The sequence below is a fragment of the Accipiter gentilis genome, chromosome 14, assembly GCF_929443795.1.
Source record: "Accipiter gentilis chromosome 14, bAccGen1.1, whole genome shotgun sequence".
NCBI lineage: Eukaryota > Metazoa > Chordata > Aves > Accipitriformes > Accipitridae > Astur > Astur gentilis.
In genome coordinates this window covers 28,297,353-28,325,299 of record NC_064893.1, presented here as the reverse complement: position 1 = coordinate 28,325,299, position 27,947 = coordinate 28,297,353, and the positions used below count along the sequence as shown (strand labels likewise).

General features: G+C 38.4%; 1 protein-coding gene across 2 annotated transcripts in view; it reads right to left on the bottom strand.

Annotated features, from left to right (window-relative positions):
• VAPB (VAMP associated protein B and C) overlaps positions 1-27,947 on the bottom strand; it is a 65,370-nt gene that overhangs the window by 9,567 nt on the left and 27,856 nt on the right. For both annotated transcript variants that reach the window (XR_007508069.1, XM_049816344.1), the window contains 4 exons: positions 12,674-12,826; positions 4,724-4,827; positions 2,343-2,423; positions 566-742 (listed from right to left, as the gene is read on the bottom strand). Coding sequence is in view for 1 of the 2 variants with exons in the window: in XM_049816344.1 (XP_049672301.1) it covers positions 566-742; positions 2,343-2,423; positions 4,724-4,827; positions 12,674-12,826 (515 nt within the window). In the remaining variant the exon portion in view is untranslated. The remainder of the gene's footprint in view (positions 1-565; positions 743-2,342; positions 2,424-4,723; positions 4,828-12,673; positions 12,827-27,947) is intronic.

Genomic DNA, 27,947 nt, shown 5'->3' with positions numbered 1-27,947 from the left:
CACTGGGGTCCAATAGTCAAAAATTCCAAATTTTCATTGGTGCTGTTATCTATGAAACTAAGCATTTGCAACAAATGAAACTACTGTAAAAAGAGTTTTTCAGCATGGTGATAAAGGCTTCTCAATTACTTGATTTCACAGTGATGTGCTGGATATGACAGGAAGCATATTTCCTATTAATCTGTCTTTGGTCATTTCAACTGCATATTATAGGTGCAATTACTAAAACACTCGGTATTTGCACAACACTGCCCTCAAGCTCCCATCAGTTTGAGAGAACAGGGCCAAATCCAGCTTAATTCAGATTGAGAAAATTAGGTGGGAAAAGAAAAGAGAATTCATTACTTTGGGTTGCTATCCAATCAGTTTCTCTGACTGCATGACTTGTAAGCTCCTTTCAAAGGAAGTATTTTTCCAACACTTTTTCTCAGTTTATAGAGAGAAACCTAAATTATCTTTTTAATTTATAGACAATATTAAAATATTGGTCAGGTAACCAAACCTTTAAGTTGGAAGCTCCTTTTTCAGGAAAGGGGTAAATCTGAAAAAAAAAAAGTATCTTTACCTTAAACTGTTTATTCTCCTCCCGTAACCTCTGAACTTCTACTTGAAGCCTCTTATAGTCTTCCATTACTTTCTTAACTTCAGTGTCATCCAAAGAAGAACTTATTGATTTAGACATTACAGAGGAATCTGTCTTTGTTGCAGTTGTGGATACAATTTTATTTATTTCTATGTCATGCTGTTAAAAAAGGATAGAGTGATTTTTGGTTAGTTATTAACACCACACCACACACCTGATATTTAGGAGGAGAATCAGGTAAAACTGTCTGTGCACACCTGAAATGTGCCTGTATCAAAAGAAATAAACAACATTTTTCTTTCTGTAACCTTTACTTCCCTTTCTGTTTCACAGAAAACACCAGATTAGTAGCAGTAAGTGCAGACAGCATGACCTCAACTTTTCAGTCCCTGCATATATGGAAAAGGAAATATCCTTAGACCATGTCCCACAACATGAATGGGAACTTATTTGTTCACAGTCCACTTATGGAGTATTCAGGCTCTCCTCACCTTTCCCTTCCCAAGACAACACAAACAGCTTCTCCAGGAAGCAGGGTATTGCTAGGAACTACCCTCCTGCTCTGCTGCAGTTCCCTTTCTCTTCACTCCCCACAACTGGCTATCACCTCTCCACCTTTCTGCGTTTCTGTGGTGATGGAAGAACCTGCAACCCAAGTTAGGAAACAAGCTGCAGACCTCCAAACCCTCCTCCCTTTCCTGCCTTTGGATTCTCTCCATGTTCTGCACTTCAGAATGCAAAGGGCCTGGCTCTCATGAAAAACAAACCACTCTATCGCCACCCAAACTGCTACCAAAGTCTTAACATGAAGATTTTGTTTATATGAATAAAGTAATAGGATCTTGTTACTACTGGTGCTTTGTTTTGCCCTCATGAATTTAGGGATTATAGAAAAAATTACGACTAAACAGAAAAGCTGTTAAATTTCATTTAATTCAGATTTTTTCCTTCCTCTCATCACACCTCTGAACTAGAAACACAGAAAGTACTCTGGCCTAAAACAAAAGCACCTACTTTCAGAGCAAATGTTCGCTGTCTGGAGCAGGTAGAGCAGACATAGTGAGACTACAATAGTTACATTATAACAATACATAATCCTAATTACAAGCTGTCCAGTGCAAGGTAAAGCAACTGTGCCTTCAGTACCTGCATACTAGGAAACATTTTTTCAGTTTATTCAATCCATTATCAGTTCTACATTTGACACTACATAATTCCATTAGAAATTAATGCATTCATTACCCTAACAAAAAAGGATCCTACAATATTATAGCTGCTAATTGCAATATAAGCCCTAACTACATTTGTGTCCTCCTTACTAGCTTTCTACCAATTTACTTGCTAATATCAGTGTGGTATTGAGGAAGCAAAGGGGAGTGTCGGACAGGCAAATTTATATTGCTGATGGTTATAACTGCTTCAGTATAAACCCTGACCTTTATGACCATCAATCAGTATCTTTCAAATTTTTTTGAAATATTCTTTATCCTGTGATCTTTCACTAAGTGAAAACAGATCAACTCAAAGATTTCTTTGTGCTTGTGTTGCACTTACATTGTTCAAATTAGCTGCTAGGTACATTAAGCATCACCAAGATTTTAAATAGTTTATATTGTGTTTTCAAAGGGTGATGCCATCCAGGCAGTGAAACAGAGGGTTCTGTCTTTTGCTTATATAGCTGTCTGTATAAACATGCCATTTTACATGATTTATTGTGGTATTAAGTTAAAACACTCAACATGCATCTGAAAATACTCACAGGCTTATCATTTTCGGCTGGTAGCTCAAACACACACCTAAGTTTCGAATCCATGAGTTCTTCAGGTTTTGCTTCTTTCCACTGGAATAATTTAATATTAACTTAATATTAAACATACTAGAATATTAAGGCAGATGGAAAAGGCAGTGTATTACATAAACATATCACCTGACTCAGAAAAAACCCACAGGTGTTTACCATGTTACCATTAACCACACACATGATAAAAATGAAACCAAATATGTAACTGAGTGGTACTGTAAAGGAAGACCAGATACTATGAAGGAAATAATTCTGAATAGTATAAAACTTACACAGGTAATTTAGGAGAGAACTGGGAAATCTGTAAGAGTAATTAGCATAGATAGGGGGAGCTATGGTTCTAATTAAAAAAAAAAAAAAAAAAAAAAAAGGGAGGGGTGCATTCAAAGGAAGGGAAAGATAACAAAACCCCAAATCAGTAATGTTAGTTCTGAAGTCTTTGTTCAGTGGCACTCCTATTCAACGTTTCCAAATTTCACATGAGGTTTTCTTCCTGACTGGTATGAACTACAAGTATACCAGTCCTTCTGGTATGAACAGGACTGTTCTTCCCCTTCCTTGTTTTCTACCTCTTTATTTTTCAGCATCAACATCTAAACAGTAACAGATGTGCTACATACAGAAAGGGATAGTTCCCCCTCTCATCCTTCTCTCCCCTTCAGCTAGGGAGTCTACCATAAAAAAGTTTCCTTCCAATATTTTTAACAGGGATTAACAGTTATAAATATTTGCTCGGTATCAGCTGTAACCCTGAACTGAAAAGATTGATTCACAGTAATGATATACAGCAAGAAGTGTCCACAATTATGTCCTGGAGTTCTCACATGCTTCTCTTCACTCTGACCATACTTCTGATAGCATGGTATTGCTCAGCATATCTCAAGTAGGCGTCAAATTATGGCTAACCCCTGTGCAACCTGAGGAAGTATTTGACTCATCCTAAATAGCTGAATTGTACTTCAGCTCTTCTGTGGCTGAAGTCAGAATTCTATTTTGAGCTCGTTGGCTGCCTGTGAAGTGTTGAAAGCTTTATAGTACTCCAGTAATTTGTCTCACCTGTTTATCCAGAATAGGAAGAGATTTGCAGAGTGGTAACAAAACTGAGAACTGATCAAGTGTTATAGGAAAAGAAATCATATTGGTCTGGAGAGCTCTGGAAAACTGAAAGGGCCATCTAGGTCCTAAAAAACATTCTTTGCTAGCAGAATAACATTTTTCATGGTATAAAGTAACTCATAAAAATTAAAGAGTTAGAAAGAAAAGCAGACTGGCTTATCTTTCTAGTGATGTAGACATTTTATTACTATTGCTGCTTCTCCCACTGGATCTTATTTTGAGGCCATTAAACAAATAATAGTTCCATAAATCTCTTTCAGAAGGGAAATTCTTAACCCTGCGGAATGCCGCAGTTATTCAGAAGAAGATGCCTGTTGTGAAGACTACTATAAAAAAGCCATGATATGCACTTTGAGGTTTTGGGGGGTTGGCTTTTTTTTGTTTTTAAGTAATACACATACCTACAAACACACACAAGCCCCACACTTTAGATTAATGGCCTCTTTTTCTTTTTTATTGTGTCCTCAATAGCTACCGAGCATTCTCTCAAGAGAACAAAAGCTAGACTACAGAAAGCTTCCTTGTGCCTTCTTGCAGTAGCAAATCTTGCTGTTAGAGGAAAGCCACCAGTTGACATACCGGTTTGTTCCTTTCCAAGTTGTCTTAATGTAGCCTGACATCTTATTTCTACATCTTTTGTCCTTCTTTGCTACAGTACCTACATGCTTCTGTTACTCTCATTTGTAATCCACAGGACAGAACCTATGAGGGCCTTTCATTTACCTAAGCCACAACAGATGTAGGTAGGGATAAAGAAAAACACAATACTTGTAAATCATCCACCTGGTTCTTGCTGGGAAAAGGAGCTGCTCAAGGGAAGACTCAAGACTGAGAGTAGAGGCATAAAATAATAAAAGATGCCACAGATTTAGAATATATTCTATATATTCTTAAAATATGTAGTTCAAGTCGGCCTTTCTAAAAAATGATATATTGAAAAAAAATTACAACTACTTAACATTTGTTTAATGGCTTGGTATTCCATTACTGACAGCAGCACCCTCAAGAAGCAATCACAGACACCAACAGTGTCTTTCAGTGTGAGGTTCCTGGGGCTCAAAATAAACAGAAAACACCTTCCATTGCACAGTGATGGAAATCTGGCAAAGCTTTCAAGGATCACTCCAGTGCAGTTCAAGAACAGCCCTTAAGGAACACAGTCCAAGGTCTTATAAAATTATACAATCAGAAAGAAGTCCATTTTAATTAATTTCAATACTTACTACTGCTTCCATGTCTGAAGTATCAGCTGGAGCAAACATAGACTGAACCATAAACTTGTGTTTACTTTTCTCATTAGGGTCATAGTCAAAAGGCTGTAGCATCACTGCAAGAAAAACCCCAAAACACATTATGTTAACATTGCTCTGATGCATAGTCATGCACTGATGACAGAGTTACCAGATTAGAGAAATACAAACATTAAAATGGTTTTAAGTTGTATGTCTGTTATGACCAAAGCAGCAGCTGAGATCAGGAACGTCACTTTAAAACAAAATTTTAAAATAAGATAAGAGAAACAGTCTTCAGTCTGTCAAGATTTTTGTCTGAGAATTTTAGAAATGCTGATCACTGTACAATATTCTGCACACAAATATGGCAAGATAATAATAGTAATTTCAGGATAGTAAACAGGATAATCTACATATCTTCTGAGACAGAGGGAAAAATTCTCAAAGAAAGCATCTTTTTTCTTCCTCCATCCTTGGGGCAGAAGTAACAAGCTGGCATTTTGATTAGTTGTACGCACAGTATTCCTGATGGTTCCTGAGAAATGCTACAGAGGCAAAGTCAAGCATTTTAAACCTTGAGGTTCAAGTCTCAGGATGGAAATTTCCTCTACAAATTTTAAGAGTCTCATGGTATTTGTTTTATCAAGTACAAGTATTTCTCTTCCAAAAATAAGTTGCTGAAAGTTTGTTAGGAATTTATAGCTGGATGTTTATGGTTAAATGTTATATAAACTTCAACTCTGAAAGGTATACAAGAAATGTATTTCTCCCCATTCAAAAATCACCAACATTCCAGAATTTACTTTGCAGAAAATGACTGTGTTCAGAGGACAGACAGCAAGGAATGGCAGGCTGGGTGTGTGTGCACACTTTTTCTTTTAACATTTTTTATTTAACAGCAGGAATTTCCTTGTCTTTTCTTTTTGGGTAAAGAACTAACATGTTAAAGTAACTTGAAGAGGCAGAGTTATGCATTTCGTGTACATGGAATATCCTTTAATCACAGTGCTCATTCAGAACCCCTATGTTTTACAAATGACACCTGGATATTCAGCTACTGTGACATTAACAAACACTGGTTTAGCTGAGACAAACAGATGTGAAAATAAGCAAAGCAGTTTACACAAACATGCTATTAGATATTGCAAAAAGCTACCACCCCCTCAAATTTAAAATGAAGCTTGCATATACTGCAATTACAACTAACATAAAAAATGGTGTAAGGTTTAAAAATTCACATTTTACGACCCATGAGGCTACTTCAGTCCCTCAATTCAATCACTAAGAAGAGAAGCAGTTCAAGGATTAGGATTACTTTCAAGTGCTAGTGCTATTAACATTATGTGCCCAAATTCATATGCACTAATTGCAGGGGTTTGTCGTATAAAAGCAATATTCAAAGATCCCATTTATTGCAATTGAAGGCAAGTCAAACCAATTTGCCTCCTTCATTGAGCAGAGTATGTTATGGCTGTACCATCTCTATTATGCACACAATCTGTGGCTATCAACAACCACATGACTTTTAAAGCCAGAAGAGAAGGAAGACAGCAAATTCTCTCAGATGAGGTGCTTTAAAAATTATTACACATTTTAACTCACCTTGTGGTAATCAAATACTAGTCCAAAATAAATGTTTGCAGATTAACAGGCTACTTTTAAAACTATTTTTCCAAACAGAAGTGACCGCACTGTGAAAGTACATATATTTCAACATTGCATGATACATCACTGAAAAGCAGTGGCATAATTTTTTCTCCCCTGTAGTAGACACCTAACTTATTTCAAATCTACATAATGTGTAAGATCCAACTGGGTAGTCAAAACTATCCACTGTTTATGGAACTTCTCCAGATCTGCAGTTTTTTCAATTCACTTTGCTGAGTGCAGCTATAAGCTCATTTGAAAATCATTATTTCCCAAGTGATAGTGCTGAAGCCGTTCCCAAACGCCAAATGATTGCTGCTCTGAATTCCATTCACTGAATCCTAAGAGCAAGCAGCTAGAGCGGGCTTGACAGTACAAACGTTGTTAGCACTTGTATTTTTAGATCAATACATGAAAGCCACATTGACACAAATTATTCAGCAAATGTCTTGTAAGCCAGATGGGAAGCTCAAAAATATGTACTTTGTTCAAGAGGAAACCAAACCATTTCAACATTTATTCACATACTATTGGGGGTTTCTGTGAAAGATCAGTTCTATGTAATTGCCCTAATTGCTGGAGAATTTGCTACTGTGAATGTGGCTCCTTTGTTTTGACTGGAAATTCCATACCTTATGCAAGAACTATGTGAAACGTGTATGTTCCTACAAAATGCCTTATCACATCAGTCACCTCATCTGGTCAAAAGTGGCTGACCAGCTTTCACCAGAACCCAGAGTTCTAAGAAACAAAATGATTAACATGATCTTGAAGTTTACTAGCACCAGCATCTACTAGGCAGAGCTATGCATTTCAACTGCCTTCTAAACTGATCACCTTACAGCTAAAGCACCACAAGTATTCCACCAAAAGCAAAAACTGCAAAGACATTGAGAGATCAATGAAATGAGGAGTAACACAAGTTGTATTTGTTAGCAGCCCACTTGTCTCTCAAAATTAAAACATGAAGGGCCAACCTTACATGCATCATGTTCTGAAGTCTCTGCAAAGAAATGGATACCAGCTTTCTCTCACATTCCTGCAATACCCCCCATATTTTACGCAAGGCCCTCTGTAGATAGTGAAGGAGAGGCGGTGACCACCTAACATGCTCCTTCCTTTTTCTAGAACAGTTTACTGGCAAAGTGAGTAACAATGTCAGAAGCATTAAACTCTTCTGGTTTTCCTACAGTAAACCTGCACTCTCAAGGAACAGAGTAAATTTGAGCAAGGAACATGGAAGGAGGTAAAACTCCATCCGTAATGCCTGCTAGGATCTAGCACTCCCTTCCAAGAGCAGAAGGAACAGAAGTCTCCCTGCTCAGATAGTCAGCAACCTTCCTCTAGTTTCCATCTAAATTTATTAATGGCCTGTTTACTTGGTCCTGGACCAATAGTGCCCTTATGCTTAAATATCAAAGAAGGGGAAGAGTCAGCTACTTCTGGTGCACTCCAAGACATCAATCACAGTAACTCTTGGCCTTCTGGTAAACTAAATAAGCCAGACTCAGTGGATCCTCTCTGGTCCAGGCTTCCCATTCATTCTCTGCACCTGTTCTGGCTTCAACTCCTCTATATGAGCTACTCTAATTATACATCCAGGATATTTTACTCATGCCCTGGATACGAGCATAGACCCTCCTACCTCTTCCATTATCCAGCCTGTTTGCACATAGTACATTTGCCTTATTCACAGCCACATTATGTCAGTATCTTGGCCACCCTAGCCAGCCCCCTTAACAAGTTTGCAGTTATAGCAGGAGTATTTTATTCTCCAAGTACATGATTTTGCAGTTTTTCTGATGAAACTCATCCTGTTTCTCTTACTGTAGCCTTCAAGGACACCCAGTTCTGCTGCATACCTTCAGCCTCCCAACTTTACATCATCATCAGGGTTTTTAGTGTACTCTTTGTGCCAGAATTGCTTATAAAAGCATTAAACAAGAATAGTACCAAGAATCATTCTCAAGAAACGTCACTAGTAACTTGCTGCTATTACATTTCCATCCACCACATCACTGTTTACTCTTAAGTAGACCATTCAATAGTCTGTGAGTCTATTTTTCTTTTCTAGCTTTATTGATAATTTTCCCAAATGGCACTGCATGAAATTCTTTATGGTCTGGATATATCACATCTACCACACTTATGTCACCTTTACATAAAATACCCCAACCAGCTACAGGGGCAAGCCTCAAGATCATTGTGCAATTTGATCAGCTCTGCTAGAGGTGAGCAAAGGACACTCACATCTACAGAAACAGGCAGAATCCACTGCGCTGCTTCACATTTGTTCCATGTTTACATAGTTCTTTCTGTAAATATTTCGGTAGTACTAAGAAATGTTGAATCTGTGAAGACCAAGATAGATTCTTCTAAAGCAAACGGACAAAACCAACCCAAAACTTGGCAGTTGCTACATAGTCCTGGGAGGCCCGGGTGAACGGTGCATAGCAGCAATGTTGCCTCTGGAGCTGCAGCAGTGGACGGGACACGACCGGTGTCTTAGTCAAAGGGGCAGACCCACTGCGACAGAGCAGCTGCAGAAGCACCCTCCTGAAGCCAATGCAAGCCACCTTTCCCAAGGCAGGCAAGTTTACAGAAGACTAAAAATCCTCCCCAAGGATATTCAACAGCAACCCAAGGATAACGTCAGATTTTCCCCATTTTTAGGAAGCACGTTCAGACTGCTCTCTTCAGTGGGACAGTGTGCACAGATGGTACCATCTGTACTTCCTCTCTCCCCCTGTTATACACCTATCTGCAGACTCATCAGCACCTGCTTATATTTTTTTTCACTCTTCCTTTGTAATCCATTCATGCCTTTTGTTTAGATTTCAACCTCTTGGCAGTGAGAAAAATCAGATATATTTGTTGAAATAAGATGTGTTTAACAAAAATGGAATGTGTGCAAATACTCTTTTTTTCAAAGTATTTCAGACCACATGCAATGAGATCAGATGACAGCGTACACATACACTTCCCGACAGTTACATAAACGCAGTTGTTAAAATTACATGCCATTATATAACAGGTGAAAACATGGGCTACAAACCTGACATTGCAGCAAGCAGTGTATGCTGACAGGGACTTAAACGCTGATATTTAAGAAAAGCTATGATATGGCACAAGAAGCCAGTATTTGAGACCCCACTAGAATAAAGCAAGCTTTACTTTTCTAGCATTTTTTATGTTTTAAATTAGCTGTCATACTAGTATGAAATCAAGTGGAATAATCTTCTCATACACTTACATCAAAATAGTACAGATACAGTTTCACAGGAATGTAACAAAGGCATCCTGTTACTACAGCAAAAGAAGAAAAGGCTGCCCCAAACTCAGCTTCAGTCAGTAACACTGAGAAACTAAAAAATTGTTCCAGAGCTTCATGCCACTATACTTGGGCACTGATTTTTTAGAAAGACAAGGTGCAGTACCAACACAGTGCTACCAAGAGGTTGTGTTAAAGCCAGTCAGAATTCTCAAGAGGACAGATTGCATATAGTAAATACAACCCAATTAGTTAAAAGTGTCCAGAAGTGATTACTGAAATAACTATATTCCAATAATTTCTCACCAGTAGTATTTTCACTAGGTTTGGAGGAATTCAAGTCCTATTTATTCAAGTCCTATTTTTATACCCTGTGCAAGACTTACATGACTGAAAAATAACCGATTCAGAAGCAAAGAAACAATTTCTATTTATTTTTCACTTCATTAACTACAAAATCAGCCCTCTGTTCTTAAGCAACATTACTCACTCCCCTCTTTCACACATCTCCACCCTTTCTGTGAATTTGAAAACAATTCTGTTCTGTAAGTTAATGAAAATCCTCTCTTTGATCGCCCCTATCCAAAAGATTCCTCCTGCTAATCAGAAGCAAAGACACTGCCATCTTCCAAGTCCAAAATTAGGTCCCATGCATGGTTTAAAGGAGCTACCTGGAGTGTAATATATACAGCTCTATTAAAGAGAAATTGAACTACAGTACAAGATAAAGACAGCTTCAGTTTAGAATGTTTTAGGGAGTAAAGAATTAACATTTATAAGCCCAGAATTCTGTAACACATCAACCTATAAATTTGCTTCAATATATTACCTAAAGAACAATGAATGTGTACTGCTTGTATTTTAAAATACAATGTTAATGTAAGGACTGGTAATTTAGGATTGATATTTGTTATTACTAAGTTATTATCGGCATGAAAATATGTAGAACACAAATGTGAGTTTGTGATTAAATATACCATAGCCATTCGCAAAACTAACTGAATCATAATTCACTATAAAGTTATCAGAAAAGGGATGTATTTTTCAAAGCTACGTAAGCTAGAGCAAAGCATAGCTTAAGGTTAGCACAGCAATCTCACATAATGGGATACTTGAAGTCAAGTCTTGGACTAGATGCATATTCTATCTGGTATGCCTATGGGAAGAGTCAGGCTGGAAAAGCAAGTAACATGTCGGCATGCTGGTAGCATAACATAAGATGGTTCATACAACACTCGCCTATGCTATATTCTGCTCAAGGTAGAGCAAAGGAGTCATTGTAAGCAGAAGTTTAAGAAAATACTCAATGTTGAGATCAAGACAACGTTTTAAAAAGCATGGTAAGTGCCTGCAAAGGAAGCGGGCTTTTAATTTTGAAAGTCCATCTGATAGATGAAAAGAATCCACATCTTTATAGCATGAACATAATTTGTAGCTAGAAACCATGCTAATTTTCATTATCACTTCATTGATTTCTAGGCATTTAATATGCTTGCCTGCAGCTAGTATAGATGACAGACAGCTTTACTTGGGAATTGTCCCGAGTTTTAAAAATCTCAATTTTTCTCTAGAGAGCTTTTTCATTTACATATTAGTCATTTCAGAACTCACTGGATACATGCTAACCTTCTCCTGAAGCAGAAGTGCTTTGCCTGCCCCACCTGCAGCTACCACACTGCACTGGTTATCTCCGCACTGTGACATTCCCCAGAGATTAACTGCAAGCGAGGCACAACTCTGCAATCATATGCATGCTCAGTTTGACACAGTAGAAATCCCAAAGACAACAGATCAATGTGTGTGCAAATGTAGACATGCACAAGACGACTTACAGGATTGAAGTCTCTTAATGTTACAGTGCAAAGTATTTCTGGGACCAATTTTTATTTTGTTGAAGCAAGCTCTCCAAGTGTGAGGTGTTTTGAATATTTTCCATTTTTTACTTAATAAAATGTAAGTCTTGATTTTTACTTTTTGATTTTTTTCAAGTAAAAAGCAATAGTTTTAGGTCCCAAAATATTTTACTCCAGTCTAGAAAAGTTTGATAAGAGACTAACAGCAAACCGTATAACCTATCAAGAAGTAATTTTTCTTATCATGCCAATATTAAAATTTATTAAAAATAGTAAAATAGATCTGCATGTTTATAGAAATAATTTTCTTAACTAAGTCGTCAGACTTTATTCATGCAGTATGCCACTACTACCTGCTTTGATAGAACTCTTTATTAAAAACATGGATCGGAGAAGTCATTAAGAAAATACACTGTTTTAAAGCATGTATCGTCAGCAAGTTAATAATATACATACATTCTGTTTATGGGAAATAATCAGCTCTTTACGCTTTCAAAGTAAGCCACTCCTTTGCTTTTCCATTACTAAACTTAGGCACGTCAAGAGCTACTGACTCATTAGAGAAAATCATTAACTTTTCCTATGGAACAGCAAAGATTTAGTCACTTGACATTTCTAACACCAAAGCACATTGCATCTTCAAGGAACACAAAACAAGCATGGTTTGAAAGTAAATGTTTTCATTATTGGTTGTATTAGGCAGTTTCACAACAGCCAACGCCAGTCTAAACTGGTGTGGCTGCAGTCCACTCAGTTTTATTCTTCCTTCGACATGCCCACCCAAGCACTTGTTTGACCCTGTGGTGAGCTCGTTCAGGAAGTGAAGCTGGCAAAAAACTAACCGTACAAAAATAATCCCACAGGGAGGGGAGGGCTGCAGCAGTACTGGTTTGGATAGGCTGGCTAAGGCTGTTAATGAACTATATTTAAAACATTTATGTATTTCTCCCTTTTCCCCCCCTCCAAAATGAGATGTAACCCAAAACTTATTACTGCTAGAGACCAGGAATAAGGGATGTAAGGATATAGGAAATGGCTGCTTCTCCATGAAATCACCACCTCTTACTTACAAACATTCAACAAAATACTTTCAGATTGCAAAGCATTCCAAGAAATAATTGATTAGAAGCAGCTATTTTCAATCACCAAAAAACTGCTTGAATGGCTTACCAGAAACATTAATTGATGTTCCTGCATCGATAATTCCACTGTTAGGCCTTACACAGTATCTACGTGGTGCTGTGGTCTTAACTTTGAAGCACACATTTCTGTCTGTAGGATTGCCGAGTTTCAGATTTGTAGTAACAACATCTGTGAAAGGACCTGAGAAGAAGAGAAAAAGCAGACTTGAAATCACACAGAAAGTACTTTTCAAGCAAAGGCTAAGCAGGCTCTAAATCTCTGTTCACAAATCTTATAAAGTAATTAGATGTTCATTTTCCATCTATGGCATGTACAGATAACCGTGCACGCAAAGCTGAAGATGCAGTGAGGCCTCAGCATTCCGACATGCAGCTTGCTCCAACACTCACAGTGCAACAGCTGAAACTGATCATTAATCACAAAACAAAAAGGAGGAAATCATTTATATATGGTGCCAACACAACATGGCATTCAAATGATGCCAAATTCTCTGGTGTATCATAGTTACTCCATGCTAACTACTGAATCCCAGTAAACCCAGGCTTACAGAGATACAATATAATACCTATGCTACAGACGATAAATAGGAGAGTACAGTATGTTAACTAGAAAGGGAATGATAGCAAAGCGGCTACTACAGATTCATCTGCATTTGCAAGCTGTACCTCCACAGAACAGGATTCCACCAGGTATTCAGAAATGCCATACCATAACCAGCAAGATAAGCATTCAGTGTGCATCCCCTTTTCCTACCAAGTCTTTCTTTTTTTTTTTTAAATAACTCTCTTGGCTACTAGAAATAATAAACCAGAAGAAATCTTCATAAAGTAGCCTACCTCACAAAAGACAGGAAATAACCATGTGGAAATAGGAAAATTCTTGGATGCCGAGAGCACTTGCAAAGATTTCTGTATCAGCAAAGCCAGAATCAAACCACTGTCAAGTTCTGCAACACCAAGTGCAGGCAAATCTATTTCTTGCAGGCCCACTACTTAGCTGAAACTGCCCAAACCCCTTAGGTTAAGAGAAAAGGCTAGTTAGTGATTGTCTACAAGACACTGATAAATCAGACAGGTAGCATGCAACTGCAGTGCTTGCTCAGATGGTAAAGTAGTAAAATTAAAAGAAATATAACCACTCTTTGATCAACTGTCTTCTGCATAAAAGTAATTAATTTGATGCCTGAATAAAACTTCTTCACCTATCCTCAGGATTAAGAGCAAACATGTTTAAAAAAACCTTTTCCTTGCAGAAATGACAGCCTTAAAATTTCAAAAGGGTGAATGATGATGATGATAACAACAACAAAAATACTAGCAGGCAACATTCCACCATCCTCCTCCTGCAGCACGGTTGGCTTAAAATAATCTGCGTTTGCTTCCTTTTCTACAAATTTATCACACAAATTTGTCTCCTAAAATGAAATTTCATACAGCTGTAAAAGTATTACAACCTGCAACCTTTATCCTTGATCCAATATGTTTTACATAATTAGAAGGGGGAAAAAACCCAAAACAATCACATGCCCCAAAACCACCAACCAGACAACAATGTAGCACCTTTTCTGCCTCCACTCTGAACAAGCCAGATTTGCATTTACAATGCAACCTGGTAGCAAAAAATTGAAGCAATAAAACTTTCAGATCCCATAACAAAGATTTCACTAAACCTGTGCCTGGTTAAACACTGAGATGTGGAAGTGAATGAAACACAGCTGTCAAGTTTTGTCTGGGTTCTGCATGCAAAGACAGACTTTAAGTCTAATGGAAAATAACTGGGCAGAAGCAGCAATGAGTTGTTAAAGAAGTTAAACAAGCCAAACTATCAGAAAAATCCAGCAAACATTTAGGGGGGTAAAGACAGCTCAAGATAGTTCTAACTAGAAGTCTAACTTTTCAGAAGAAATTACTTGATGCCTAAGCATTAAGGATGTACCTTTACTAAAAAATTACAGCTTGAGCTATTCCAGAGAAGAGGGAGGGTCATCTGTACAAAGCCCTACATATGCAGCTGCATCCTCAATAGTGCTTTACTAGTCTGCATGCTGGGATAGATTTCCTGTGGGAAATACCATGTTTTTACTTGGCTGATCCATGAATGTGTGCGGGATTTGTGCACCCCAGCACAGAGCTGCTGTTTGTAATAGTAATACGACAACAATTCTGTGTGTAAAATAATTTCCAAATGCAGTTACTTATTGCTAACATAGACCATAACAAAATATTTGGCAGCAAAACCTTTCACCAGACCGAATTAATTTCTTCTTGTCTGCTTAACATTTCCTCTTCTTTTCTGTCCTCTAAACTTTAACTAGTTTCTTTAGATATGTTTTCCCCAAATTACAGGTTTTGTAGATCAGCCAGCACAACTGTACTAGAAGGCTGATGTCTGCCTTCAGCAAACTCGTGCACCGGCATACTCCTTACGGCATTGCTGTTCGAATACTGCAGCAAAGCAAAACAGAGCAGACAAATGCAGGGTTAAAGTGCCATTACAGGTGTTTCGAAGCATGTAAAAAAAAAATAGAGTATTACTGAGGGGTAATTAGGGCATGGCAGTGAAATATTAGCAGCTTGGCTGGCCTGCTTTTTAAGAGCAAGGCCCATGGACTGCCAACTCAGGCTGAAATGAAACCTTGGTAGCTTGTTGTTACTATAGCCTAGGTTAGACATTTTTGGGGGAGGTTGGGGTATATGGGAGAACTGATCCCAGGATAAACACAAGCTAATTCTGTACTGGAGATACACCTTTGCTTTCTAACGTCTGGATTTAAGCACTACAGGTAAGGTTAGCTTAGGTATTGACAGTTATATGCGACACACACCTACCCTGGAGCTTCATTTTTCAATTCAAGACTTTAGGACTTCTGGAATCATACCCACAGACACAGTAAGACAAAATGCTCTACACTACTTTCCAATGCCTTCGTTCCTACTGCAAGTGGACAGACTATTCATACAAGTATATGCAACACTTGGATAACGCCTATACCCCCAAGGTGGGCTGTAAGCACAATTGCGATCAGTCAGATTGGTGCATCTGAATTGTACTTGGGTTAAAAGCAACAAGTCACCTCTGCAGTGAAGAATGACTCTTACTGCGTGCCTTAACAGAAGCCTCACTTTTAACAAACACAACCTTTATTTCGTAATGTTCAAAACAAAATAATATATTTTTGATTGCTCTTAATATTTCTAGATTAGTTAAACTTATATGAAGGTAGTGTGATTTCCAAATGACAATTCACACTTCTTAAGAAAAAAAAAAGGCACTATTTTTTTCCCATGCTTTTAAAGAACATGAGAAAAATGCCACTGGTGTCATCCCAAGGACAAAGTTATGGGAAACTCAGGGTCTGTACATGCATCATCTGACATGGGGTTGTCATGGGAGCAAGCTGTCCAGAAGGAAGAATGTAGTAAATTGAATTTGGCGGTGAAAGTTTGGAATACTCCACAAGGGCTCGATGACTTTTTCCTGCCAGTTAGAATAAAGTCAACTTGTGTTAATGCAAACTGGGCATCTAGTGATATGCAAACTAGCAATACTACTTACAGAAAAGAAAACATCATCTCATATACTCATGCAACAAGGAACAGTAAGAAGTATCATGGGTTTTCATAGGGTCACTTTTCAGCAGGGTTAGTTTCAAACTACAGCTGTGGCTTTCCACCCAGGAGCTATGCATACGACCCTTCACATTTGAAGATCACAGCATTATCTCAGAATTTGCCACGCTCCATTTCCTATTCAAACATCAGTGCTGTATCAATCTTTTCCTAAGTGTGCCATTCTGCAGTGTACTGCATTATAATATCCCAGATCATTTTAGTAATAATACAAAAGCCTGAGAATTACGTCAAAAGAACATGATGTCAACTCTATTTAAATTTTAAATAACTCTAATCGCAAAAAAAATTGCCCATAATTGTACCAGCAAATCCGAGCTGATAACTTTTTGATCAGCACAATACTTCGTGTAAGTTTCTTGCCATTCACTACTCACAGTAACCACATTAACACAGCTACATCATTTGTACTGAATCTTAATACAATTATTCTCACCTTAACCAAAATTTCATGCTTTAGCATGGCAAAGAGACAATCCTCATACACATGTACTTTCAATGCAGCAAGAACACTGTTGTAGCACTGTTCGGCATGTGAAAGAAGTCAGCACAAGAATCAGCAGAGGTAAAGCTTTGACGGCACAGGCTTGGGCAGGAACATTCAAACCAAACAGGCACAGTCCTCTACAGATTTTTATGTGCAAATACCACTACATCTTTAAAATTAACTACACACATTAGGCGTGCCACAACCCCATGGTTGCTTTATTCCTGCATCAGTCCGTCTCGCTGCTGAAACGGGAGGTGGTCTGAGCTCTCACCTCCACCAACTGCTTGTGCTAGCTGCACAGTGTTCATCTCCTTGTACTCAGAGTTGAGCCAGAGAGGTGCTTGGGCTGAAAATTAATCCACTTAAAAGACAAGGAAGGAGGGGGCAGTGGGGAAGAGAAAAAGGAGAATCAGTTTTCAGGCAGATCAAGCAGCAGTCAGACACTGGCATCAGGGAAACCGCATTTTTCTGCACAGCATTCTGCCAAATTAAGGCAACATCATCTCATATTTAGTAGGTTAAAGCTAACACACCTAGGCATACGTGCTGCAGTCGCATTTGTAGTGTTGGCACAGTTGTTAAAAGTAATTAAGGCACATGCCTATTTTTTTTTTGTGTGCTTAAATCTAATGCAAATTCTCATCTGTTTAAAGCCAGGCATCCCCTAAAAAATTTAGCGGACCGGTGCTTTTCAGAGCAAAGGCACTGCAGCAGGACCACTCGATCCAATCATAGTCATGTTAAACTGGCAATCGTTGATCAACAAGACTAAGAATAAATTCTCATCAAGTTGCCCATGTTATTCCCAGAATGTTTGAGATGCACTTCAATCATCCTTCCCTAAAAAACTTTTGCCACTCCAACTTGGCACCACAGATACGTATCCAAAAGCAAGGTAATTGGAAACAGGCAGAAATACAGGCAGAGTTTCTAGTGAGACACCACCTCTTGTACTTCCTTTGTAAAAAGCAGTGGAATGCAACAATAAGAGGGGAAGGATGTATTTCACCACAGCTTAATCCCATTGATGTGTCAGATGAAAGTCATTAATCACCTGACATATTACTCAGCCATAGAAAAGTAACCAAGTAATAAGGGAGATGGTGGAAAGCAGTAGAGGGGAAAGTTAAAATTGTTCTGTGGCTATTCTCAAGAGCCCAAATCCTACATGTTGATGTGCCCTGATTAGTAGATGTCCACATGGAGCAATAATTCACCCAGTGAAAGAGCTACATTGACCCCACGTGTGAGGGGAGAGGGTGGGGGGTTAAACCTGATACTTCAGGCTCCCTTCCCCATCACACAGCATTGCTGGTTCCTGCTCCCACGGCGTTAAGTGCCTCCCTGCCAGCTTGGTCAGCTCCTCAAACTAGGGATGCACCCCACCTTGCTCTAGCATTTATGAACCTACAGCAGAGTCCTAAGTGAGAGTCTATTAGCACCATCGACAAAACAACTACCACCCAAGAAAGAACACAGTCATCTTTCCATCGGAGTATTTCAGCCTTTCTACTTACAGCTTTTCCTATAATATCTGAGTTGTTTTTCAGTTCCTTTACTATGCCTCTGACAGTACCAACAGATTTCATTTTATTTCCACAATTTCTCCCATTTTATTCTTGGGGGTGTCTATCAGCAATAGAGAGACAGTCAAGGTAAAAACACTAGCAATGAGCAAGAGGGTTCAACAACAGGTGTAGAACTTGACTTACTGTACACTTCTTTTTAAAGTTATATATAAGTTGATGACCTTTAAAGATAAACACTAAAATGAAAAAAGCTGAAATGTCAAGCAAGACATCTTGAGCTATCAGCCAGGTGCCTGTGAATCAAGAACACCCAAGATCCAATCAAACTCTCCCACCATCTTACTTCTCTTTAGACAAATCACTTAAAGGCTTGATCTTCTGCTATTAAGAGCCTTAAGAGTTGACAGCAACTCCAAAACAGAAGGAGGTTTGGACCCTTACAGTTTTCCTCTCTGTGAAGTCAGGAGAATACTTATCTAATTACAGAGAATCTTGTGAAGATTAGTGTTTTGAAAAGTACTGTATGCCAAGTTTTAATCATCATCATCATCATCATCATCTGGCTCTGGTGACATTCATAATTAAGTGAGCATCTGCAACTTTTGAAATCTAACAAGTCAAAAAATAAGAAACAACAAGTGCTTGTGTTGCGTAAACATCTGATTTAACAAGTAACTCATTGAGAGGACCCAACAACCCCAAATTTGGTAACTACTTTTAAGAAAAACTTAGGCCGCTCTTAATCCTGGCGTAAACCACTCACAAGCCTTTCAATCTCAGCTCAGATTTTAAATGGATGTAGCTAGAAATCCCCACCCCCATGGAATCAATTTCTTTACTTGTACCACAACTATCCTCACCCGAAAGAGCCCTTGAAGCAAAGTGACAGGAGGGAAGTGGTCATTTCCACTTCTTCTGTGTCAAGCAGTAGAAGCCTTGATGAAAAAACTATTACAAAAATAGAACTGCCATCCAAATCACTCCCCATGCAATAGCTGATGCAGTGGAGTAATTTTAAGAAGTATGTAATCAATAAAATGAGCTAAGAGAAAAAAAAAGAAGATGTAGAAAACCAACAAAATTACATGATCCAGACGCCAAACTTGGAGCGAGGTTGGCAGTAAACTATTCCATTTGGATAGTTTAATCAGTGTTGTCCTCTGGCCTATTTTGGCACAAACTATTTTTCCCAGAGCATGCCTCATGCTTAATGGGGAAAAAAAAACAAGGGGAAAAAAAAAAGAAAAACTCCCAAACGAAACCAAAACCAAATATGAGACTGAAGACTATTTTCAGGATATCTATTAGTATGTAATTTTTGTCACCTTTTATTCCTCACAGGATCATTAACAGTTTGACTTCACAGTTGTAAGAACCGAGAGGCCACACATAAGCTTGCCAAGAGAAATGGAAGAGTATGTCCTTCAAATAATTTTGGTACCAAGTGTCATTTGGTTTTTTCCAACTGATCTCTTCAGAGTTTTATTACAGCCAAACATTACTTACAGCAATCTTCAGCAACAAAAAAAAAAAAATCACACAACATGAAATATCTTCTCTACATCCTAAACTCAAAACAGATTTCTGCACACAATTGCATAAACAAGAGACTGATAGCAGAGTTGGCCAGCTTTTAGAGGTTTATCTGCGTTTCAGCTGTGCTTTTACAACCTTTTAGAACCGAATGCCAAACATATCATATTACTTTGTTCATTCCGCTCACAAATACCACATGTACCAACTCTCCAGGTATGAAGACAGCTCAGAAAATAGTGGCATACCTTCTTTCAATAGTGGAATAGTAGCTACATCTCTTTCAATAAGCATGACATAGCAAGACCTATTTAAAATAAGACACCTACTTATTCTACATGGCTAAAGCCTCATTCATGGCGGTTGCTAGGTGGGTATTGAAAGGATACTGAAACGAAGCACAGGCCCCCAGGGAGAAGTGGGGATGCAGCAGCAAAGAGCAGAGCGCAGCATAATGATGGCCTGATGCGCAAGCTTCCCCAGCAAAAACAGTGCTGGAGACTGAAGTCAATGTAAAGTATCTCCCTGGAAGAAGCATCATGATTTTAATCACCGTCCCAAACTATGCTTTTTCTTGTACTTCTTGTGAAGCAATTTTTCCTGGTCTAATTTAATCACCCATTTCCATTTCAGATGCACATTAAAATGGTAGGGAAGGAGCAACTTAACTACTCTAATTTTATGCTTATCTATACTCTTCAAATAGACAAATTTGATGTGTAACTTAAATAGCAACCGAGCAAATATTTTAAGTGCAAAACTATGCATAAATTGCAAATATCAGAAGAAACAAGCAAAATTACAGATTTTGGGATGCATGAGTAGCTGCTTTCTAGCAACTTAAAATTAAAACAGGCAGTAAGGAACTAATTATAGCTACAAATAACGAAGGAATCCTGAATTTAGCAAGATATATTTCTGGGGAACCACTTGAAAACTAGACTATTTACTGTGCTTTCAGAATCGAAGGGAAAAAAAAACCAACCCAAAACAACCAAACCAAAACCAAATCAGAAATTTAGTCAAAAGCAGTGAGAAAACTTAATAAGGAAAAAAAATACCAGACAGCTTATACTGTCTGGCACAGAACAAGATACAAATGTGAAGTTGCATCCTCCAAACCTAAACTTCTGTAACCATTATCTAAACCACAGTATGATGCCAGTAAGCATAGTGTAAAAACAGCTATACAAAAAAAGAAAAAAAAAAAAAAGAAAATCTTACTGCTGTTACACCTTTGCTCCTAGTCTGGTAAAAATGTAGGAAGGCCAGAAGAGGTGACATTGCAAACCAGAGGAAATTATGCATGCAAATATTTTGAGAAGATGCAAAATATATTGTTAATTCACATATCACAAGAAGCAGCAGTTGCAAATATAAACAAGCAACAGTGGCAGTCCAAACATGAAACTGCATATGGGAGGGCCTTACTCCTGCTTGTGAGAAACATTAGAAGCACCAGTAAGGATGAAGTAACTTGTTAGATGAAAAGGAGCAGCCAAAACAAAAAACTGCAAGATTTTTTTTTTCTTAAAGAATTACATAGTCATCTGACATGCCTTCTACAAGCACAATTAACTCGAATTAGGTCTTTAAAATTGTTTGCAAAACCATAAGATTTGGCTCTACAGTGAGCCCCACACCTACACGATTTTATAATTTGCATCGTAAGTAACTGGATCACCAGGCAAACCTCCCCCTTCTCTATTTTTTCCACCCCTCATGGAAACCAACCAAGAAAACAGGATTAAATTTAGAACGATAAAATCTCTAATCCATAGCACCATGGTATGAGGGACTTCGTTTACAGCTCAGAGAACTAGACACTAAAGTAGTTTAGTAAAGAGATTATTTTCATAAAGTATTTATAATAATGCGGGATAAAGTACTGCAGGCAGCAGCAGTACCCAATTTGTACAAATGTTTTTGAGGCCAGAAGAATTACAGTTGAAGTAAGCAATTTTCAGAACAGCTATAATACGGAAAGGATAGACTCAGTCAACTCTCAGTCTGGATTGTCTTGCTAGTGTAAACACTCAATCACTTCAACCCATGTGCGTTTTAATCCTGCACTGAATTAAACATGGCAATGGTGATTCGCTTTGCATACATTTTCAATGACAGCAAGATTGTGACAGCTGTTCCAGACTGATGGCACAAATCCCTCTTTATGAAAGGTTGCCTAGCAGGCCAAGTTTTAAATTCGACAACATCCCAGACATCAGAAAATATCCTCTATGTCTCTACAGACATCTCAGTCTACAAAGCAGGTATGAAAGGATTTATATATTGAATATTGGCTCAAATGCCAGAGGAAGAGACTTGGCATGAGTCTGGCCCCTCATTTAGATAAAATGGTATTTAAATATTCATATATGTATGTAAAATAGGTTTCCTTTCTGCCTCTGGTCATCACACAGGAAGACAATGAAAGGAGGCTTCAATGTTACTTGCAGTAACAAGTGTCAGAGTCCCTCATTCAGAGAAGAGAGGTCTAACTAGGAAAGAGTTCCTGACCAAACCAGATGCTCACTTCAACCTGTGAGGAGTTACTTGGGAGAAAAAAAACCAGCTTGCAGCAGCACGATGATAATGTTAAAGATCACATTCCCTACAAATACAAAGATGAAATTTAAGTCTGAAGCAACAGCTGTTACCACAAACAAAACTGTTGCAAACATCATCAATAAAGCTTTCAAAGCCAACCAACTATGCTGACAGAAAAAGGAGAAAAGCTGTTATTGTACCAACTATGAAATGCATTCAGTAGTTATTAGTTGTTCCCAGCAGGGAGCAAGCATAAGACCAATATGGTAACAAGATAGTAGAAAATGAGTGTGACTGCAAGATGTGGGCAGAATTAGCAAGGGTCATTTGATTCCCGCATTGTCTCCAGCTAGGCAGAAAGCTATGTTTAGAGGCACTCTAAAAGCAAGAAACAAGACAAACCCTCAGTCACCCTGTTTTCTCCAAAAATTGCATTATAACTTATGTAGAAGTTGCTTATTTGATTCAAAACTCATTTGATGCAATCAATACCTTTGAGGGCTGGGTGCACACAACAAATTAAACTTCTTTTAAAATTGGGTATTTGTTCATAGATGTAAGCTGACGTGAACTCATAAAGTTGGATCATTCCCTGTGGTGATGATGCCTTTTTTCCAGTTGAGTTTCAAAACACTTCTGACAATCTATTTAAAGATTTGTAGTCTAATTTTTACAATCCTAATTCTGAATTAGAGTGCAATTAAACAAAATTCAGCCCTGTATTCAGAGGTAGCTAACCTATTATAAAAGAAAGCAAGCATTGCATGACTACTGGTAAGTTTTTAATTTATAAAACCTGTGAAGCGAGGAAAAAAAGACAGTAATTTAATTTCCAATGAGAAGAAACTATCAGAAACTCCTGTGCAAATTTCCACTTCATATTCCTCTTTCACGGGTGCTAAGACATTGCACATGGCATGCAGGGTAGCAGCTGGTAAATACAATTTACTGCTAAGCGTCTGTGTGAACCCGCACCCACTATGACGCATTACCTGTGTCTTTATTTTGACATGATAGTCATGCTCCTAGGACTTAAGACAGCCACCCCTTACCTTATGTTTACATATATATTTTCAATATAATTAGTTATCAGATATATTCATCACTTCAGAAAATAGAGGACACATCCTGTCAACAAAATCAGACTGGCAGTCTGCCATCCTGATGAGCTTTAAATAACAAACTTGATGAACTTTTTCACATATCATTGCAATGGTTCAATACCTCAAAGTGAGCTGAAAATTGGTGCACAAACATGGGATTCCCAAGGAATGGGAAATTATGAATGTATATGTCCCATCCCTTACAACAAAGGCAAGCAGTTGATTGTATTAAAAACACAAAATCCCACAAAACTATGAGAAGTAACCACCAAATAACAGTTGCTTGTGCTGATTTTATCACTGCATTAGGACTTTCCTTGAAATAGTAATACTTTGATCCCATTAATGCTCATTACTTCAACTGCAATTCTTAAAATCTATGCAGTACAAAATTATTCAAAAGCCCTCAACCCATAAATCACATTGGCCAAAGCCCTCAAGCAGATATTGAGATTTTTGGAAGTAGTCTTGTGAGACTACTAGAAGTATGTTTAACAGAAAATGCAGCTAAACATCCTTGACTGCTTCACATATCTCAAATAATTGTTATATGGCTCTTTAACCATCCTATTCAAAGTTTCAAATTTCTGTTAGCCCCCACATGCACAATTCCTCCCCCCTTTCCCAGTGGAGCTGTTAGTGTCACGTCTCTAGCATACAGGACACCAGCAGATTAAGGAAGCTCAACAGAAGCACTATCTTCAACTTATTCCATCTTTCAAAAAAATGAGATGTGTCACGAGACACTCACAATGCATCACTATCTTGCTTTTTATCTCCAGTTCTTCTCCTCCAAACACTGCTCTTTTAAAGTGAAGTTAAGCATCTACGCAAAGTGATGAAGTAATTATAAAAATAACGGTGCACGTGAAATTAGAATAATTCAGTGAGATGCAGCAAGTCTGTACAACTATAACAAACACTTAGTAGTTAGAATAAGCTATTGATTTTATCTAAGTTGCAAGAATAGCAAGCATAACATGAACTGCAAATATTTGTCACCAGAAAATGACGAATTTTGTTTGATAGTTGGGCTACATACTTAAGATTTGTTTAGATTTAGAAAGCCTGCCTGTTATTTAAATACTATGTCCTCTTTTTAAGTGTATAACTTGATAATCAAATTCAAATATGTAGAGAGATGTGAAGGTTTACTCCTATTTAATGTAGTAACAATTACTTTACGAGGAATCAGGCTAGACAAAGGGAAGCATGGACTGGCACATTTTCCAGCAGAGAAGTAGATAGCCATTGACACAGCAGCCTTCAAAGAGTAAAGAAATCCTAGTACTGACTGCCATTATGCTGTGAATACCAGGAGGGCTCTAGTAGTTTAAAGAAAACAGCATGTAAATTTTCAGCTTAGAAGATGCATATTAATTATACTAAATAGGCATCTTCTCACAACATTGTCAGTATTTTACATTTGTAAACACAGCCTGTTCCAGTGGCAGTGACTAGAAATCCCTATTTATCCAATACAGAACAGAATGAGCACAGAGTCAAATCCCTTCAAGTAAGTCAGTACAGGAGTGTTTCAGTCATTACAGACAGATGATGACAGGGATGGAGATATAATTATATAGTTTAGTCGCAATGTCCGACTAATCCCTTAACCTCTCTTCTGAGACTTGACAACTGCAGGTTCAGTAAAGACTAATCTTACATCCCAAACGTCACTGAACTGTTGGACTGAAGAGCCTTGGCCTGCTATCTGCTAAGAACTGGATATTCATGTCAGATACAGGAGGTTTTGCACACCTACACTGCAATGCACAGATCTGACTATCATTTACACAGACTTACCTGAAGAAGCTCCAACTATCTGATTTGGGAGTGGCAGCCACCTAACCACGGTAACGCAGGTTACACAAGCTGCACGGGACTGTGGCTAAATACTAAATGCTTCACTCACAGCGCTGCAGATATGCTGTTGGACTGAGCACATCTGTACAGGACGAGGCCACACCTTTGGACTGCAGCTCTGAAGTACCCAGGGGATTCACTTGAGCCAGTTGACAGCTGATAGCTTGGAAACAGCACTGCTAGGCCTCAGGCCAGGTCTGAATCAGTACTATTAGGACTGGAGAGTATTGGCTGTTCTGGTTTATTATTGTGCCCTTCGCAGAAAGCAAAGTTACACCGTGACATATTGCATACGTGCAGGTGCAAAATCACATACTGGGAACAGGAAACAGCATTTCCAATTGGCAGCAACTCACACAGTTTTGCGAGGAATTAATCCCGCGTTTGGCAGTACTGCTATTTGCCACTTGGGGAGCACTGCAACAGAGTGCTGAGTCATAAGTCCAGCCTAACCTGTAGCAAACCTCTAAAAACGTCATCGCTGAAATGTACCTCAGCCTATGCCACCTCCGTTTTTGTGCGTGTCCCCTACTAAACACCACTCCCCTGATACTCTACATCTGCAAAGAATGCAGCAGCATTTCAAACACCTAAAAATCTAGGCAGATTCTAAAATAAGTTATATTCTAACAAAATTTTACTTGCTGACATTAGACAAATGATCTCTTCAAGATGGGCACATTACGCTGAAATGACAGATCGACCTCACTGGGTAGCCATCCTCTGAAACGCATGAGGCAGTGCCCTACAGCACAAGTGTGGCACAGTAATTAACAGCTGTATCAAAAAGGATCTAGCAAAAGGGGCCAGAATTACACATCCTTGTCTAAGTTTAAATCTAGTAATTCCTGAAGTCAGCACCTTCAATATTGTAATCAAACTAATTCTTGGTAGATGGTTGGATGTTATCTCCTAGATTTAAAAAAAAAAAGAAAAAAGAAACATAAATGTAAATGTTGTCATGTATAACAACAGTGGTTTTCACCATTCACTACCAATAAAGTCCGAGCAATAAACCTTTAGTCCAATGCTCTCCCACCTAGGCTGCAAGTCTGCAACAACCAAGAAGTGGAGGAAGTCACCGGCAGGACAGTAAAGCTTCTGTTTTACGTGGCATCAGAGACCAGGGCAAGGAAATGGGCACCTCCAGCCACATAATGGTGTCCTGCCTCCCACTACTCACAGCTGCATTTCAGCACAGCACATGCTGATACTATTTTGGAGCATGTGTGTTACGGTGTAGGAGATGCGAGGCTGGGAGGAAAGACAACCCCTGCTCATCATGTTCACATGCTGTGGAAAAAACCAAAACACATTCTAGCACAAAAAATTCCTTTGATATTTTTGCAAGCAAGTTGCAAACACAGTATTTTGAAACGGAGCGCCAAACAAATTTAGAAGATTAACTGCAAATTAAGGGGCTGCAAAAGCCTCTTAAAAAAGGTCTTCAATCCTTTACAAGTGAAAGTGCTGGCCAAGAGAGAGATGGTTGCAACCCCACAGTGACTGGGACACACTATAGAAGAAATCCTCACTTCAGTTATCTTATTCCCCACATCATTTTGCAAACATCATACCTCCCTCTAGATTTTACATTTAAGAACTACACAGAGCACTTTAACAGCATCAGAGGTAACTATTTTCTGCTTTTTCTACCTGTCTGCATTTTGACCAAGACCTTTATCCATCTCGAGTGTTTACAGTCCTACCTCACTGACATTGCTGCCCTACATTAAGCATCAGATCTTTCAGTGCACACCAGCGAGGAAGCACAACCACACCAGTTAGCAGCACTACTGACCTCTGTCAGTTTGTATCTACTGGTACAGTGCAAAGCAATGCTCTGGAAATAAATGCAACTATTTACAAAGGTGAGAAAATCATTACTACCATATTACCAGGCAATATGCCATCACAAAACCAGTAGGACAAGAAATGCTTAGAGCAGAATTTACTTCATGAATATTTCAAATTGGCCTTTCCTGAATGAAGGACAGCGGTCAGCACTGCCTGTTAGAAAGGACTGTAAGACAGAATTTATTGCCAAGGCATATGAATGCTATCCATAGCATTAAGGCTGTTTGAACATTAATATTTAAGCATACTTTTAAACTAAGCCATTTAATAGCTACAGTTAGTCAAGTAACATTTTACGTTACAAGGAGTATACACTGTGGGCTGAAGATTTGTCAACCAAAATCTATACGGTTAGTTGATTTAACTTCAACGGTTACTGATTATTTAGCCCAGAACCTCAACTGAAAGACAGGTAGCCTGACAAGTTGCCTGTATTTCAACAAAAAACAGAGTTCGGCTAGGTTTATACCTACCTGTGATAAGGTAAAAAAACCACCCCAAACCCTGAATCACGATTCTGTTTCATTAGCAAGTCACTGCCAATCAAGGCCCCACTTTTTGCCCACATGAGTTTGGATTCACTCGCTTGTTGAAAGCGGTATTATTCAGAACAAGAGCTGATTTTCATCTAATCATACTTAACATGAAGAACGTTAAAACAACAACAGTTTCCTTCTTAAGCATGTTTGATACTGCTGCCATAACAACATGCAAATACTTCAGCTTACAACAAAGATACATTCATTC